General features: G+C 38.2%; 1 protein-coding gene across 1 annotated transcript; it reads right to left on the reverse strand.

Moving 5' to 3' along the window:
- Window positions 1-7,210: 7,210 nt before the first annotated feature.
- On the reverse strand, window positions 7,211-17,239 carry gabrr3a (gamma-aminobutyric acid type A receptor subunit rho3a). The gene is made up of 9 exons (XM_008427038.1): window positions 16,812-17,239; window positions 16,221-16,333; window positions 12,746-12,813; window positions 12,424-12,647; window positions 11,641-11,723; window positions 10,460-10,597; window positions 9,214-9,366; window positions 8,357-8,550; window positions 7,211-8,259 (listed from the first exon to the last, which is right to left on the reverse strand). Exons 1-9 carry the CDS (start codon window positions 16,952-16,954, stop codon window positions 7,957-7,959), a joined length of 1,419 nt encoding a protein of 472 aa, XP_008425260.1. The 5' UTR covers window positions 16,955-17,239; the 3' UTR covers window positions 7,211-7,956.
- Window positions 17,240-17,757: the final 518 nt, after the last annotated feature.

Raw genomic sequence — 17,757 nt, forward strand, 5'->3', positions numbered from 1 at the left:
TGTTATGTTGCCATCAAAGGCTGTGCTTCCTTCTGCTGTAACTGTTTTGTTGCTGATCGATGCCTTTGATGTTGTCGCTGTTGTTTTGTTGTCATTCAATGTCGTCGTTGCTGCAACTGTGGTTGTTGTGTTGTCGTGTAACTCAGTTGTCGAAGCTGGTGTTGTGACGTTTTCAGTTACTGGTGTTGCTGTTGCAGCTGCAGTTGTGATATTACTATTTATCATTGCTTCTATTGTTGTTGTGTCGTTGCCATTTATCGTTGTTGCATCCGTAGTTGTTGTGTTGAACTGTAACACTGTTGCACTATAGTTTTGCGGTAAAGTGTAAAATGCTGTTGTGGATTTATAAGTCTGTGTCGTTGCCACTTGTTCTGTCACATTTGCAGTTTGCTGGTATGTGGATGCAGTCGTTGTTGCTCCTTCGTATGGAAACAAGCAGTGCCCCAGCTCTTTTCGGAAAACCTGGTCAAGCTGAAAGAAAATAACCATGATCACATTTACTTACAGGATTCAGATGTCAAAATTCTGGTAATATAATCGGATGTTGGCCTCCAGCTATTTTCCTTACGTACCCAGGCAATGATGTCGGATTCATTCTTACTCGGTCCAGTGACATCCACGTTGACATCAAGGAAATAAAACACTACTATAAAAAAAGTCAAACAACATTTAGAAGAATAATGTCAAAGTCCATTTCGTAATGGCTGATTAGTACATTCCAAAAGAGATGTTCCTTCACAAAGCCCTTTTTGGGTAAAATAGTTTTCTACGTTTGTACTGTTGGTGAGACATATCTGTCGTTTGTTTACCTGGGGTCTGTGCGGTGGTTGCAGAAGTAGGAGTGATGGATGAAGCAGCAGAAGATTGACTACGAGAAACTTCAACTGATTGGAAAAAATGGAAAATCTGTTAAAATGCATATTCAAATACAAGACGATGACCTCAAACATTATTGCTGTTGCAAAGATCAGCTGCTGAGTTATCGTTTAAGTAATCTGAGGAATTTGATTCACAAAATTATTCACTGTGTTTGTATTACAATGACATAATTTGACCACTTGCCCACCTTTGGGTTTGTTTCTCTGTTATACAGCTACATGTATTACAGCTGCGTCATATTTTCGCTGAGTTTGATTTACCTGCTGTAGTTGTAGGAGTGTGAAAAGTAGAGGAAGCAGCTTGGGAGCTTGGAACAACAGATGTTTCACCTGCTGAAGAATAAAAAACTTTTAATTTCATTTTTCTTTTCAGTTTGTGATCTTTGTCTTAATATGACAGTTAAATTTGTTGTTTAATATGCTACATCTTTATTTTCTCCATCATTCTGTCTGTAGCTATGAATCAATAGAGGTATAAAGAAATATTGTGGGAATTTAAAGTTTGCATTGTAAAAGTGACCAATTATCCTTGTTTTGTCTTCAGCACTGTTGTTTTCAGGTCTGCCTTATTTCTGATTTTAGGCTGCACAAGCCGTAGCATATTATTTACCTGAGGTTTGTGCAGCTGTTGTTGATGTGGCGATGCTGGAGGGAGCAGTGGAGGTCAGTTGACCAAAAGCTTGACCTGATTAGAGAAATAAAACAGTAAGGAGTTGTATCTTTTGATTTAGTCTGGCTGGGTTTTTCAATGACACATTCAGGCACCAGTCATTCACACCCTGTCTGTTTGCCCTAAAAGGAGCCGTGTTAAAGAGTTACATCACACCAATCACTAAGAAATATCACAGAATGGCCTCAGTCTTAGTCACAGTCACAGGAAGAAGCTTTCTGATCAAGAAAAGTTGCGCAACGACTGCTTCAAAAATTGCAAGGTAACAAGCTGCAGTCCAGAGGTGCTGAGATATTCTTTGAGTCAGCCTGGAATCAATGTTGATAAACAGGTTACAGTATGAAAGGAAAGGAATTTAACATGCTGGTATGATGAACTACGAGGAATGCAGACGTGGTCGATTAATAGTGGAGGTGGATTCAATGCTCCGCCACTTTTGTTTGCCAATAGTCTTTGTTCAAGTCTTTAGTCATACTGCGGGTGATGTCAGAGCTCACCTGATAGGAGGACAATAAGTAGATGTATCTTCAGCCACATTGCATATGTAACACAAGAACCAGGTTTCTTCAGTCTGTGAAATAATTAACAGTTAGTACGTACGTAGTGGAAAGTTTTGATCAAAGCTAGACATCTCTTTGTGACAAGAAACACCAAACAACTTGGATAAAATCCCTGACAAGCTTATCTTTAAATTTCATCAGTCTGTCTGATCTTTGTCACAGAAGCAATGAGACACAAACTCAAAAGCCTTATGTAACAGAACAAACACTGTTATTCAACCAAATCAGTCAGAAGTGGAAACATAAATATTGGTATCAAAAGATTGATATCACTACATTCACCTCTTGGTACTTGTTTGATGTTTGCTGCATGTTGCACTGAGATTTTTTCTGAGTTTTTTTGTTGTGAAGAAACACTTCCTGTTTCTGTTTGCAGGGCCTGCAAGTTTGTGTTATGATCAAATTAAAGTCAGACGTTCGTATATTTGTCCCTTTGCAGAACAATTTTAATGTCACCCTTAAAGGGACATGCAAATGAGTTTATTGATCAACCACACCTGAATTTGTCCACACAGTCTGCGTTTTGTTTCTCAACTTTTACAACGATATTCACAGTACAGGGAAGAAACTATTAGTAACTAATCTGGCTCTCTGCATGGGGTGATTAAGAGTTTGGAAACGTTTATGCCTGAGCTTTAATTTCCTTATAAATGTCTTTAGATGTCGCCTTAATGTTTCCACATCATTTTCTTTCTTCATGATGGTATTAATTTTGTCCATGTTGATCTAGGACTCGTTTTACTAACACTCAATTATTAGCTTAGGCCAACATCTAACACTTTTATCTGTGGGACAAAGAAGTCGTACCCTTCCACAACTGTATGAAAGTTAGAAATCTCAATGGTGTTTATATCTGAGGGATCAGGTTAATGTGGCACCTTTGGGAATCTGGAAATTGTACTCAAGGATAAATCAGATTTGTGGAGGTCCTAAAGTTCTCTTCCTCAAATGTTGCCAGATTTATTTTATTATGCCATACAAGGAATCTGTATTTTAGAGGTGTCGCTCTAAAATACATCCGCAGAGTGATTCTGTTTGAATAACATCTTGTGATGTTGTAAACCCGTTAAATTCATAAAGCCATTACACTGTCACCTGGGCTTTCCTATATACGTCTAAATTAAAGCAAGTGAATTTGAAATTCTATCAAAGAGACATTTATTTAGTTATTTTGTTATTGTGAAATAGAAATTCTTCTTACTAACCTAAAACAGGAATGGTTTAGTCTCATTTAGTATCAGATAGTGTGGGGGAAATGGTTTCCAATGTTTGAACCAAAAATCTACTAATTTGCTAAAAGCTTTTATAGTCCAAGAAAAAATGTCTCTGTGTTTAAAGTGATGACAATAACAGAACGAGTGGAACAGCATAATTAATCTATGATGTTTATCTTGAAAGAGGACTCAATGACTTTGTTGTTCAATTCTTGAATATTTCCTTATACTGTTTCTAGCAGTAGCAGTGGGTCACTGCAGAAAAACTGCAGTTTCTACGGTTACTAACTTTGCCTTTTAAATTAAATCATATTAGAAGTAAGTTAAAATGAATAATTTGTATTTTATCAAATGAAAAGATTAGTACAGTATTTAAAGATCATTTGCTAAATGTTTCATGGTGGCATCTTAAAAAAATGCAGAAACTACAACTTTGTTAAAAATACATTTGGTTTTGGAACAAAACTTTTTACATTTTAATATGAACTAAGAAGCATAAACCAATTAAGAATTTTTACGTTTAAATTACTCTTAATTTTCCTGATTTTGAAACACATCATATCTTTTTAAAAATCTTTTAATGCTGGTTTGATTAAAACCATTTTATACATACGATTTTAAAAAATGTTACTGATAAAACTTCCTTTAAGATGTTAGCTTTTGAGTGTCGGCCGATGTCGTGGATTAGCATCGGGGACAAAAATAAAAAAATTGAAAACACCCTGACACTGACATCAGTAATGGAAAGCAAACAGAGTTTGCTGTATTATATTGTGCAGAAGTTTCCATTAATATGGTGCTCGGTTGCTCAGATTAGACTCCATCACAGAAGGCTATGAGGCTGTATTGTTACTCTTCAGTGAACCAAGTAAAGATTACTTGAAATCTGATGCCTCATTTGCTGTGTAAGTTTTATTGCAAGCAATTCGATCTGGCTGAGAACTGGAAGGAGAAATCATTTGTGAAGCTTTGTGAACGAAACTAATAAATGGAGCATGAAGGCATTATATTTTAGTTAAAATTCTAATTATTGCTTTTCAGAATATACAATTATCTTAGCTATGTTAAACCCAGTAAAGTCATCTGTTGACATTTGTCTCAGATAGGAGAACTTTGATTAGCTCAGAGCCGAGTTTGAATCCTCAAAGAGCGTTGGCTTTTTGCCTGGATAACGAACATTATTCAATATTCGAGATAAAATATTAATGTCTAGACTTTGAACAAATGTTCCAGTCTTTTGTGGATTGCTTAGATAATCAGAATGACAGCTGAGATTTTATGAAGATCTTTAAACATGGTACCAGGTCTAGTTTTTGGTTTGGGTTCAGCACAGTTGGCTAGTAACCTCATTTGAAAGATATTTTAACGTACTTGTTTTGAATGACATGTATCAGTACATAAAACACAAAAAGATGTATTTAAAAACTACTTATATGTTTTTAAGTGCATGATTTAGACTTAAGATGAGCTGGTTCTAATCAAAAAGCGCACAACACCACCACCAGAACTTTTACCTGACAGAAGAGCCCAATGTGTGCTGGCAAAACAATCTGCCCAAATGAACTGATGGAGCTCCCATAATGTCTTCATTTCCATGGAGCATAACTTCCCACAGCAGAATCCAAGGAAAGCTAAACCACAAAGCTAACCACGAACATTTTCCTGGCTGAAACAGACCCGACTCCAGCTGCTGGCGGCGTGTTTCTCTACTGTGATTTTCTCATGCAGAGTCCAGGCACTCCTTCCAAACGTCAGTCCCAGCAAGTGGACGTCAGCTGTATTCGCTTTAGCTCAAGCGTGTGTCACTCAACAATGAAGAAAGTATTAAAAGGAACTTCTTGTTTGTGCACCAGATCTTAGATCTCTCTAAACCAGAAATATGTATTGTACACCAACAGGTTTCCTGAAGGGTTTCTGGAAGGCAAGAGACCTGCGTTTCTATTTTTGTTTGGCATTTAAGGTGTGCCTCAGGGTGTGTCCTCACCTTCTCAGTGTTCTCTTTGATAGACGTAAAACAAAAGGCGTCTCCAAGGCAACCCTGCGGACCTCAAAGTGCCCTGGCTTTGAAACATTTAGTGCTGGATGAAAATGTCAGGCACCGCTGTGTCTGTCATGGTATGAATGAGGTGATCGTCACTGTAGCAGAATTATCACTTACGGTACATTGATTCATATTTGTGGCTTGTAGAGCTGCATTTAAACCAACACATCCTTGAGCAAAGCAGCACACTGAAGCGTAGGCGGTTGGTGTGAGGTGTGTCACAGAAGTAGCTGGACTTGGACATTTCCAACTGGTTCCAAAGTTAACTATAAAAGGATCATATCGAGCTAGGCGGTTTTATTGTGGTCAAATATCACATATTCACTGTTTTACAGAAACAATGCTTTTTCTTCTTTGACAAATACAATAAATCAAAGATCATGGAAATTGTAGTACAGGGCGTCCTTCCCAGCGCAGCAGGGAGTTTGTGTTTGTGTGTGTTTAACAGACATGTTCGGTAAAAAGAAAACATGAATAGGTATTTTATTGTAATGTAAGCTATACATGCTGAGTTGAACAAATATATATTTTTTTAGAATATTACTATTGTCCAGGTCAGGTCCAGGTTTTTAAATTTACATTCAGCTTGAGCTGCTACTGGCTAACCTTGACCTGTGGCATAGAGATGTGAATCATGACTGGAAAAATTAATTCCTGATGCAAACGGCTGAAGTAATGCTCCCCTCAGAGACCAGCTGCAGAGGTCTGTAAAATGAGGGGAGCTCAGAGGAGAGTCCCAGTTTACCAGATCTTCTACTCCCAGTACCTGATGTCTGATAAACTACAGAGTATGGATGGATAAATGATTTGTGGAAATAGTTCTGGAGTTTTGTTGGGGGTTTTTTTCCCACCATTTTGCTTTGAATACAACAAAAACCTCTTATTTATCTATTTCATTAGCTACTTAACATGCTATCTTTGTGGCTTAACTGGTTAGTAACCCAAAGCACAATTCACTTCCTCAAGATAGCTCTAAAGATTTCCATGTTTTTGTGATATATTGCGAAATGTCAGATAAGCCTTGCTCTTGCAGTGCAGCAGAGCCGTCTTGTTTTCCCTGCATCACCGCTTCCGTCCACCAGAGGTCCCAAAGGAGCTCACCTGCTCATGCTCTCATTCACCTGTTTTTGGGATTCAGCCTTCGCCAGATTGTGTTTTGGCATTCAACCAAGTGTTGCAGACTGGTTTTGTAATGCCTGTTTCTCAGGACTCTGGTTTTATTTTCCATTTAATCCATGCTTTTATTTGCAGGACAACCTGTCAACATGCAGTAATACCTTTAAGCTCCGGTTTTGAATCCATCTGAAAAGCCCCATCTGTCTGTCTGTTATTGTGAGTGTTTTGGATCTTTTCACAGTTTTTTGCACAACCCACCTTTATGGGTATAACTGCGACTAAAATCCATAAAAATGTGCTTTGGATAAATACGTTTATTGGTCAGGTAATACTGGTGGAGGTGTAGATATGCCTTTCTTTACTTGCTGCCTGTAGCAAAAAGGTTTTTGTCTTTTAGACAGCAGGTTCTTTCGGGTACTCCAGCGTCCTCCCACATTTCAAAAACATGAATGTTAGGTTATTTGGTTGCTCTAAAACTGTCCTTAGGCATGAATGTGTGGTTGTACGAGTCTGTTCTGACCTGTGATGGACATGGAGTACAATGAGGTTGAGAAAAAATTCACCAGAAGTGTTTCCAGGAAAGCCATCGACAAAGATGACATTGCGCTTAGCACACAGCTGAGTTCCAAGTAATGTTGAAACACTGCTGTTGTCTTTTTGGGCATAACTATTTTATAAAAAGAAGAGTAAACTGATATAATGACCGGCCAGAAAGTAGCCTGACACATACAGTATTTAAAACTGTAGATTTATTTGTAAAGATGAAGATAAATTGCTTAGTACAGGTTCCCATTTTACTGAAGTGGCTTGTCTAATTTGAAATGTCGTCTTGGTTTAATGAAGTCAATCAAATATTTACGGTACTATGATGAGATATCCTTTTTGTAGAGCAAAACTGTCCCGCCTTGGCACACGCAGGCAACCATCTTCTTTATACAAGACAAGTCAGAACACATGGAAATAGAAAAGAAAATTGCCTCATGCCAAATTATTCTCGGAAATAAAACATAACAACAACAACAAAAAAGAAAGAACTAGAAATGGTTGAGACTTTTTCCAAATCACGCTTTTTGAAGACACATCTGAACATTCGGAAAATTGTGGCTACAGATGCAGACAAATTCCCTGGCACCCTAGGTAAGGATTTGAAAGGAATCTTAAAATAGCGCAGCGGATTCCTCCACTGAACAATCGATTAATTTTCAATTGAATTTAAAGCTACATTTTTTTCAAAGTGTCAGTCTGACTTATTTTCTGCAATAAAAGATTTACTTTATGGTTTTTTACACACCTTTGTGAAGGATACCAATATACAAGGTCGGCACTGAATTTGCTGCAACAGCTGATCTCGGCTTTTTGAATTTGAGACGTCGTAAAAGATATAAATGCTCAGCGTCAAACATTGTGCAAACAAAAAGTCATCATGGCAGGATAGACCAGCATTTATGGTACTTGATAAGCCTTTTTAACAAACGTCCTAAGCATACAAACTCCAGTAAATGATGTTGAAGAGCAGATAAGCCATGGGGAAGATGACTCTAGAGTACGAGTCGATCATGTAGCTGTTGCTCCTGATGAAGCTCAGGTTGTATTTCAGTGTGTTCCTGCGACGGAGCCTGGTTCCCTCTGTGGGTGCAGAAACGGTGGAGTTTCGAGACTGGGTGTTTCTGTCTGTGTTTGGGGTGATGGAGACCTCTGGGAAAGAAACCAGGTCAATGTCGTTGTCGTGGAAACACCCATCAAAGGCCATGGCTTGGGTGGTATCGAAGTTACTGGGGATCTGCAGTGAAAGGAAACCAGAGCGAACGACACGAGGATCAAGATAATTACTTAAGTTTTGAGAAGACGCGATGGGAGAACTGAAAATTGAATGGGACCTTAGCATTCTTCAGCTTCTTCATCTCCTCCACTGTGGTGAAATAGTTGACAGCGGCGTACTCGATGACGGACAAAAAGACGAACAGGAAGCTTGCCCACAAGTAGATGTCTACGGCTTTGACGTAAGACACTTGTGGCATAGAGGCAGAGACACCAGTGATGATGGTGGACATAGTCAAAACAGTGGTGATGCCTGCACACACACACACACACACGTGCACGTGCAGACAGAAATAACATGAGTGTACAAAAAAGAAAATATGTATGGATTATATACAATTTCATATGTGCATGTGCAACTGAATCCCAATAGGTTGCATTATGAAGCTATCGATGCTTTTAAGTAAAAATTGTAATTAATACTGAATCATTTCTTAGGTAATTTCAGCCATATTAGTACAGCTCTGTGGATATTTTGCTATTTTGGAAACTCAATAAATTGTGGTGCATTAAAATCTAAGTAAACCGACAGTTTCTGGCCCCAACAAGGATGTTAAAGTTACTTAAATCTCCTTCCAGAACCCTTCTCATTCCCAGTTTGAATTTCATCAAGTTGTCTTTTTAACATCTTCAACATCTAAATTGCCAAATGCATTGAGTTGCTGCCCTGTGATTGTCTGTTTGTCCTAACGACCAATCTGATCGGAGTGGTTTACAATAAAGCAGAGATAAAATATGCAAGAAAACACTAAAACCCATCAGATGGGGCTAATTAATATACAAATCATCATTCTGTTTCCCTCCTCTTCTTTACATTAAATCACAAGAAAAGTGGTTTTCCTTGTGAATAGTTACTTCAACTGATCTTTGCAAAAGGTATTTTTCCATAGATTGTGGTTCTACGTTTTCTCATTACCCAATGAGACACGAGCAGGTACGGCTCTCCTATCTATCCAGAAAGACACCCACGACAGCATCACCATCAGCATGGTCGGAAAGTATGTCTGAAGCATGAAGAAGAAAATGTGCCTCCTTAGGATGAAGTTTATGTAGAGTCGATTGTACCAACCTGAAACAGTGCAAAAATGCAGAGCAAAGCAACCATCAGGGGAAAAAATGAAAAAATGTGCCACAATTCTGAAAAACCAAAATACATGTTGAATCTTTAAGCAACATTTTAAATGTCTGTGAGTTAAACACCCTTAGTTGGAGTGTTATCCATCTGCAGTTATGCTGCTGGAGGTCGTACTGACCACTTTGCTACATTCTCCCCCTACTCCAATTATGCACAATCTGCAGTTGGTGTTGCCACTAACTTCTCTACATAGATGCTACAACAGATCCAATGTTTTTGTATTTGGCTGTGACACCTTGCTTGGGATGTGGTGCATCAGCAGTTCCTGAACATTTTTTTTAATAATTGCTCTCTACGGATGACAGATCTATGGATCTTTCTGTGTGTAAGGACTGCTGCAAAGTCAACGACTCAGCTGGATATATAGTCTGCTTTTGCTACATGCTAATTCAGGAGAAAGGATTACTGCAAAAGAAATTGACACAATCAGCTGGGCTTCCTTAGAAAACTCCACAAAACAGAACCTGAATTCAGGAATTCGGTACTTTGAGATGAGATTCCATATGACTCACCTGAACTGATGAAAATCAACATTGTTTAGATATTTACATTAATAATTTTCAACAAAGATCCATTAAATAAGTCTTTTATGATCTCAAAATTACAACAACTCAGTACCTATTAGCATAGAACAATATTGATTGAAAAATAATCATTGGAGTGCTGTTTAGTATCAGTTTTCCCACTGAGAGCTATGGAAATCAATATTTTTTCTTTTACCCGAGGGCTACGATGAGGCTTGCTGTATCCATTCATTATTCTACTTCAGCTGTACAGTTTTAACTCAATGTAATATTTGTTTTTGTGGATCTTCCAAGAAGGTTGAAACCCAAACATGTCCTTAAAGGAATCGCTACTGAGAGCTTGAAACAAAACGCCCCATTGGAAGTTGATTTTATGAAGAAAAAAAAAAGAAAAAAGATGCTTTTTTATACACACATATAAAGATAAATAAATAAAACCATTACAGGAGCTCTCTGATTGTCTCTAAAGTGGACACAGCTCAGAGAGCCCCAGCCTCACATACCAGTGCTGCTGTAGAAGGCAAGCCCAAAGGAAGGCTGGAAGTCTTCAATAAAAAACTGAGAGAGCACTATCTCATCAGTCCTTAATGAATCGTTCCCGTTCTTCCAGTAGAGCATTAGGTCGTTCTCATTGTAAGCATCTTAAAGAGAGGAGAGAAGGAAGAGTGGGAGGAGAGCTTCACGTTTGGCCTCTCTTCGAAACAAACATGGGTGTTTTTCTCAGAGGAAAAGAGAGATTGTTTTAAGCTGGATGTCTGCCTTTCCTCTGAGATCAAGCTCCATGATGTGAATGCATGGCAATAACACAGAGAGAATGCACTGGAAACACAGAAAACCCACAGAACATTTGAATAAGACTGTCAAAAAAATGTCTAAAAGACAATCATCTACAGTGTTTTTCAAAAGCATTCATTCCCCTCCAAGTTGTTCACATTTCATCAAGTTACACCCACAATCTCAATGGGAATTTGAAGTAATACTGAGTGCATCTTAGTGAAGTAGAAGGAAAATGAAACACTGCAGCTTATCCAGATGAACAGACATATTTTAGCAGGTTTCACACTTGTGTCATACGGCTTCCATTTTCAGAGAAAGGACTAAAGAGCTAATCAAAGTTTTGAAGATTGCTATATGACCTAGTCTATCTTTTAACTTCTCAGTGGTCTTCTATGGTCTTCATGGGTTTTTTTTTGTTCACTAATATTTACTAATAGTCCTCAGATTTCTTCAGAGAACAACTGATTTGAGAGGTGACAGCGTAAAGGAAGCAGATGCACTTTACACTGACGTTTAATGCCATGTGCTTTTTCTTCCTCTTCTCAATTATGCGTTGCTTTTTGTTGGTCCATCAAATAACGTCAGTGAACTACAGTGAAGGTTGTGGTTGTAATGCGACGAAATGCGATAAGTGTGCGAGTGCAAGTCACAGCAGCACAGAAGTAACAAAACAAACCAACATAGTCTTATTTACGGCAAAAGTTAGAGTTTACTTTCAGATTCCGTTCCACTGTTAAAGGCGGCACATTCTCCGGTCCACATCTTTCAATGCAAAACTACGTAAATGCTTTAGTAAAGGCTGTCAAATATTTTGATCACTAAAATAACTAATAACAGTGGAATCATGTTTGACTGTGAACGGCATCAGATGTCCAAGACGTTCCCTCGACTTCTGGTTGATACTCACAGCTCTCCAGCTCCAGAGAGCAGTTCTGTGTGTCCAGAGGAAAACTACTGAAGTCCATCGAGCACAGAGCGGTCACAGTGATCCTAAAACACAACTTAAAGTTACATAAACATCATTCAAATCACTGATAAACTTTGTTCACCCAAAAGCAAAAAAGAAAACATTGCATGTGGTTTTATCTGAAGCAACTTTCAATGCCATATTTCTGACGTCTGCAGATGAAACTGATATTATCAATTCTGTGAGAGCTAATTTTCTACCTTCTCATGTTGCTCTTACTTTCGGCGCACTGCTTCCAGCTTGTCTTTTATTTTGTCTCCAAAAAATTTTTTATAAAATTTGTCTCAAAATATTGGACAACCAGCCAAAGGCAATCAATTGACCCCCAAGTCCTTGGGGGAAATATTAAGTAGATTGGTGAGAAGAGAAGACCATGAGTAAAATAAATTGTATTATAAGTAAAGAATAATAACAAAGGCAACTTGTGTAACTGGGTAGTTTTTAATGAGAGTAAATAGTGAATGCTTTGGTCTTTTTGGATCAATCAGGTGCCACAGTCTGGCACTAAGAGTCAAATAGCCCATCTGTGAATCAGAATCTTTATCTATGCCAGTATGTATGCAAAAAGGGGGATCTGTTACTGCATATGTTGCAGTTTGTTGCCCAGTCAGGGTGAATATGCAGCAAGAAGCAACAGCAGGATGAATATATAATTTATGATATAAAGTTTCCATCTAAATAGTGAGAAAAGACTTGCTATCCAACGACTACAAGCCTTTTTACCTCACACTGTAGAGAATATTTCCATCCGGAAAAACCCTCAGCATGATGTTCTCCATAGTTGTATCATGGATAAACGAACGTTTTGAGTGGACAAAGAACACGTCCGGAACCCAAATTTTCTTGACGAGACGTGCGTCGAAGGTTCGACTTTTGTTGCTGCTGGAGGGGAAAGCCAGCCGATCGTCCTGCCAGTAGTGCCTCAAGTAGAGGGTCATGGTGAAGTCCTGAAGAAGAGCGAAGAATAGTGAATGAGAAATAAATAAATAAACAGGAGTCGGGCTGAACAGTTTGTGTAAACTAGAGGAATGTCAGAGGTGCGTACCATGTTTACTTCAGATATGCTGTCGATGCTCTCCACCTGGACGTCTATTCCAACTGGAAGAGCAGAACCTGAAAAAATAAGAAAAAGATTTAAGACAAAATATTCTCCAAATTATCTGCCTTTTCATCCCACAAAGTTATGCATGTCAATGATATACATACATATTTTATATCAGATTCAGTGACTCAAGTTTCTATTTGGGTAATTTGACTAAAATGAAACCCTAAACCAAAAATATAAGAGCGATCCTCATAAATACTAAAACTGCATATGTGTAATTTGAGAGGTTATTTTACCTTCTGTGGTAACATTACCTCAACAAGTAAAGTTTATTTGTATTGCACACATTAGCAGTGAGGCAGTACAAAGTGTTTTATAAAATGAATCCTCAACACAATAAACAATAATGACAACATAAAACAACAAAAAAGTAACAAATCTTTGTCATCACGTACAGGAATGAAGACTAGTATTAACCAACATACCAGTCATTATTAACCAAAAGTAACTCTGATTTTTAGGTTTGATTTAAAAAAATTCAGTGTTTCAGCATTTTTGCAATTTTCTGGAGGTTTTTTTCCCAGATTAGGAGAGGCTAAGAACTGAATGCTGTTTTTAATTTGGCTCTGATTCGGGGGATTCAGAGTACATTTGAACAAGAAGCCCTGGATGGTCTCCAGGGTTGATGAAACAACAGGTATTTCATGTATTTTGTTGCTAAGGCATTCGGTGATTTATAAACTTACAGAAGTATTCAAGGACTTCAGAGTTAGGGTGATTGGGATGAAAACAAAACTTTTAAATGGTTGTGTTTTGTCAGATTTGTCTCAATATTATTCATAAATAGGATCGCCTGCATTCATCAACCAACAGATTTGTCATCAACATGTTTTAGCTGCTGTAAAGGCCCAGAATCTGAAGGATGATGCATGAGTGTAGAATGTGTGACCTATTTTCCAGTACAAAATTTGTTTCCTGAAACTTGCTTAATCTGAGGAATGCACTACAAGATCCTCTCAAAAAATATTTGAAGAGTTATAGAGTTAACAACTTGCATGGATTAAAATTGTTTTTCCTTTTGTTTAGTTTATGTTCTATTTCAGTTGGAGTTCTCCCATAATCCTGCATGCACCAAGAAAAAAATAATAATAATCAGTGCTTATAACAATCCCATCAGTAAGACTTTCACTTCACATGACCTGAGTAAACCCTGGACAATAGCAGGAGCAAATGCTAAAAGTACAGAGAGGCAGGAAAACAAACAGGGCTGGATGAGCTACAGCTGGTTTACCTCCATATGTCAGAAATACAACAGAGGGATGGAAAAACTGCATAAAAGACATAAAATACTGCAAAACAACCCTTTGCATTAGAGCTGTAGTTTCTTATTATGATGCTTGTTAAGTTACAGTATCATCCAGCAGCAGAACATGTGCAACATACTGTATGATGTGCAATTTGCACATGCACCTCTAAAAGTGCCATTACCTAATGAGGGTAAATACTCAGAGTACAACTGCAATCTAATAGTGGAATGGATTATATTTAGACAGAGGGGGGTCCACACACTAAGGTATTTTTTTATCAGCTTCAGCGACCTACGGCTGAAAAAATAAAGTACAAACTAAATAGAAATATAAAAGTATTATGAGAGAAATTTGACAAAGTGTTACATGGGAGACTATCAACGTGATAGTCTGGTCCCTATTGTGTTTCTGCTGTCTCAAATGCTTGATGGACTGTTACAGGTCTTTGATATTGTTCCTTTAGTTTGTGCATAAAATTCTGAAGGTGCAAATACTCAAGAGTAATAATAAAAAAAAACAAAAAAAACTTTTTGATGAAAATGATTCAAAATCATTTTCAAAAGAAACAAAAGGGGTTTCACACGTTTGTTTTATTTTTAAAAAAGACATGCAATGTTGCTGTTTTCCATTTCGTTGGTCTATTTTCATCAGTAAGATTGAAATATGATTATCCCTTGTTTATCATCTTGTCAAGTTTAGTGAGCTCATCCAGATCTGCTTTAGAGTAAAAGTTGCTCCATGTTTGTGGTCCTAACTTCTACACAAGCATAAAAAATAAAATAAAATAAAAAATCTTTGCTGATAAAATACAAAAACTTTGAGTTGCACCCAACCTTTATTGTTTAAAGAAGCTTTTTTTTTTTATCACAAAAAGTGACTATCTGGATCAATCGCATATCAGAGGCCACACAAAATCATTCCAAGGGCAGAAAATGCCCCCCATGTTTACACTTCAGGCAAAATGAATCTACGTAGCAATAATAATATTACTCAAGTTAAATAAAATGGTACAATGCAGTACTACTACTCTTATAAGTACCTTTAAAAAAAAAAAAGTTACTCAAGTGAATGTAACAAGTGGCTCAACAGCTGTATAGCTAGTCATCTTTTAGCTAACATTAGCTGCATCCAACAGCATTACTGAACTCAGTCGGTTAGTTTAGGGGGAGAAACTTTGCAAAGTTCTTTGCGTTTTGCTGGTTTGCTGCCATGATTCTAACACACCTGAGCACATCTGCACAGCAGCAGCAGGTCTCCTTCACTGCCGCACAGGTGAAAACCCAGCTAGCGTCTTAGCGCTCATGTTGCGTTTAAAGGCGGCTCGGAGGACTCTTGTTATTTTAGGAGGATTCATTGATAAAATTTAGAATGACATCACACTTACTGGAAATGTTTAGTTTTGTTCAAGTAACTTACTGGCTTTTAAAGTGGGAATCTAGAAAACACGTCATTATTTCTTTTTTTTTCATTTTTGTGTAAATTGATTTAAAAAGCTGAATAAAATGTACGGTAATCACATTTGAAACACATAATGTTTTTAATCCTGGAGGCTATGCTGCAATTATTACATTGAGTAAATCAGAGCATTTTAATGTAATAGTAAAATACAGTAAATAAAATGCAGTGTTATAGTCCATATAGAAATTGTCCATTTAAACTTGGAGTAGGCTAATCCACACAATGAGGGAATAGTATTATCACAGAAATTTATATTTACCTTGTTTACAACATGGACACATTCATTGCTATATTACAGTATTTTTACTGTGCCAAAATACATTGTGAATGAAAAAAGTGAACTACTGTATCCTTAAAAGTGTAGAAAGGCGCAGAATTAGGAACACAGTTCAGATTATTTTCTCTGCACCGCTGTAGTCTGGTGCCTGGGACCAGACAATCCCAGGCACCAGACAATCTAGGTCAACAAGGTTTTCTGTGTTAGGCGCTGCTTGTTATGGTAGACAAGCACAATAACCCACATAGTCGACGACATTATCTGGAAAACAAATATTTATTAAAACAGAACAAGAACAATGCATTTAAATGTTGAGTGAACCAGTTAAAATGTGTAGCTCAAAAGCAGCTTTTTGTTTGCTTTTAACAGTGGAACTACTTAAGAGTAATATATAAATAAAGAGAACTATATTAATTAAGCCAAGCTTTCTTACCTCCAAAGCCTGGACGCATGGCAAAATCATGATCTTCAATCCTTAGTAGCTGCTCAGATTTAATTAGCAGGGACTTTGTGCTGTCCAGCTTTTTCATCTTAAGATCCACCCGTCTAGAAAAAAAAAAAGATCAAATGACAGATCAGTCAGTCAATCTCTAACAAAAACACACTCTAAGCAGAAGCAACATCTGGCTGGGAGAGCGAGTGGCGGCTAATTGCTCTTTAGCCCTGATTAAAACCGAGAGCCTTGGCCCAAATAAAATCAGTTACATTCAGGGTACTGGCACTTGTAATTGGGTCAAACATAATGTGGGAACGCTCTTTTATCTGCCTCCTGAGGTGATTAGTGTCTTCCTAGAAACAATCCAAAGCTGGCTTTGATAACATGCACAACAATGTCTTTGTGCAGAAATACATTTTAAAATACCTCCAGAGTCACATATTTCACTGCCAGTTCTGACCTCGATTAAACCTGCATGTTACTGATGGTGTCACTGGGATCCATTATGCAAGCAAGATCTGAGATAACTACCATTCGGAAGAGACTGGATAATTTAAGTTGTACCTGGAAAAATAAGAAGAATCTTACCCTCCATGCTTTGCTTTAGTGTTCTCCCCAACATAGACCTCTTTGTGCCGTTTCTTGTTTGCAAAAGTGCTGCTGTTGAGCTGAGTGACGGGCCACAGCCAGGCCAAAACCATCAGTCTCAAGGCCAGGAGGGCCAGTCTCATGATTGAGCAGGGGCTTCAGATGCGAGAGGAACCCAAACGTCCCTCCCAGTATTTCAGTGTCTCAACCAGACACGGCCGTCCTTGTCTCCTAGTGACACGTCCATGTCCCGGGTGCACTCATTCTGTCCTGCCGGGCAAACACCAGGTCATATCTACCTTATCTTTTACTCTCATGTCCCATAACATGGTGAACATCGGTGGAGATATCCAGCAGCTCAGCGCCAGTGCACGAGCATCCTCCTGGCTGAGTTTGCCTGTCACAGTGCCATCCCTCTGCTTATGTGTCCTGACGCAACACGTTGCTCCGACTCCCCCCGCTGCCCACACCCACCCCTCTGATTTAAAACCAAATATCAATTTGTTCCTATAATGACAAAGGAATACCATTAATTCCTCCCTAATCTTCTTTTCTGTGGGTGGTGAAATCTTTCAGTAACCTACAAACTGGAGGCAGTGCAGGGCGGGGGAAGCGCATAACACAAACACCAGTTTCATCATCGTCCAGGCCAGATGAAAATAAAAACCCTGTAGCCTAGTTTTTTAACGTTGCAGGATTTTCCGACACTAAGTTGCGCTTGGCTGCGGTGAGAGGACGCAAATGATCCCATCAAGAGGAGTCAGATGTGAGCATATGTCTGCAGTGGCTTCAGTAAACACTGAACTTATGGCCTCTGGTTGTTTAGCATGTAAGCCTGATCATATGATCCCACAACTGTTCTTGATTCATCTCGGATCAGAGAATTGAAGGATGTACAACTGGAGACCTCTTTTAATATAGCTTTGTTACTTTTTGAGTTTGGAGG

The sequence above is a fragment of the Poecilia reticulata genome, linkage group LG14 (genome assembly GCF_000633615.1).
Source record: "Poecilia reticulata strain Guanapo linkage group LG14, Guppy_female_1.0+MT, whole genome shotgun sequence".
Classification (NCBI taxonomy): Eukaryota; Metazoa; Chordata; class Actinopteri; order Cyprinodontiformes; family Poeciliidae; genus Poecilia; species Poecilia reticulata.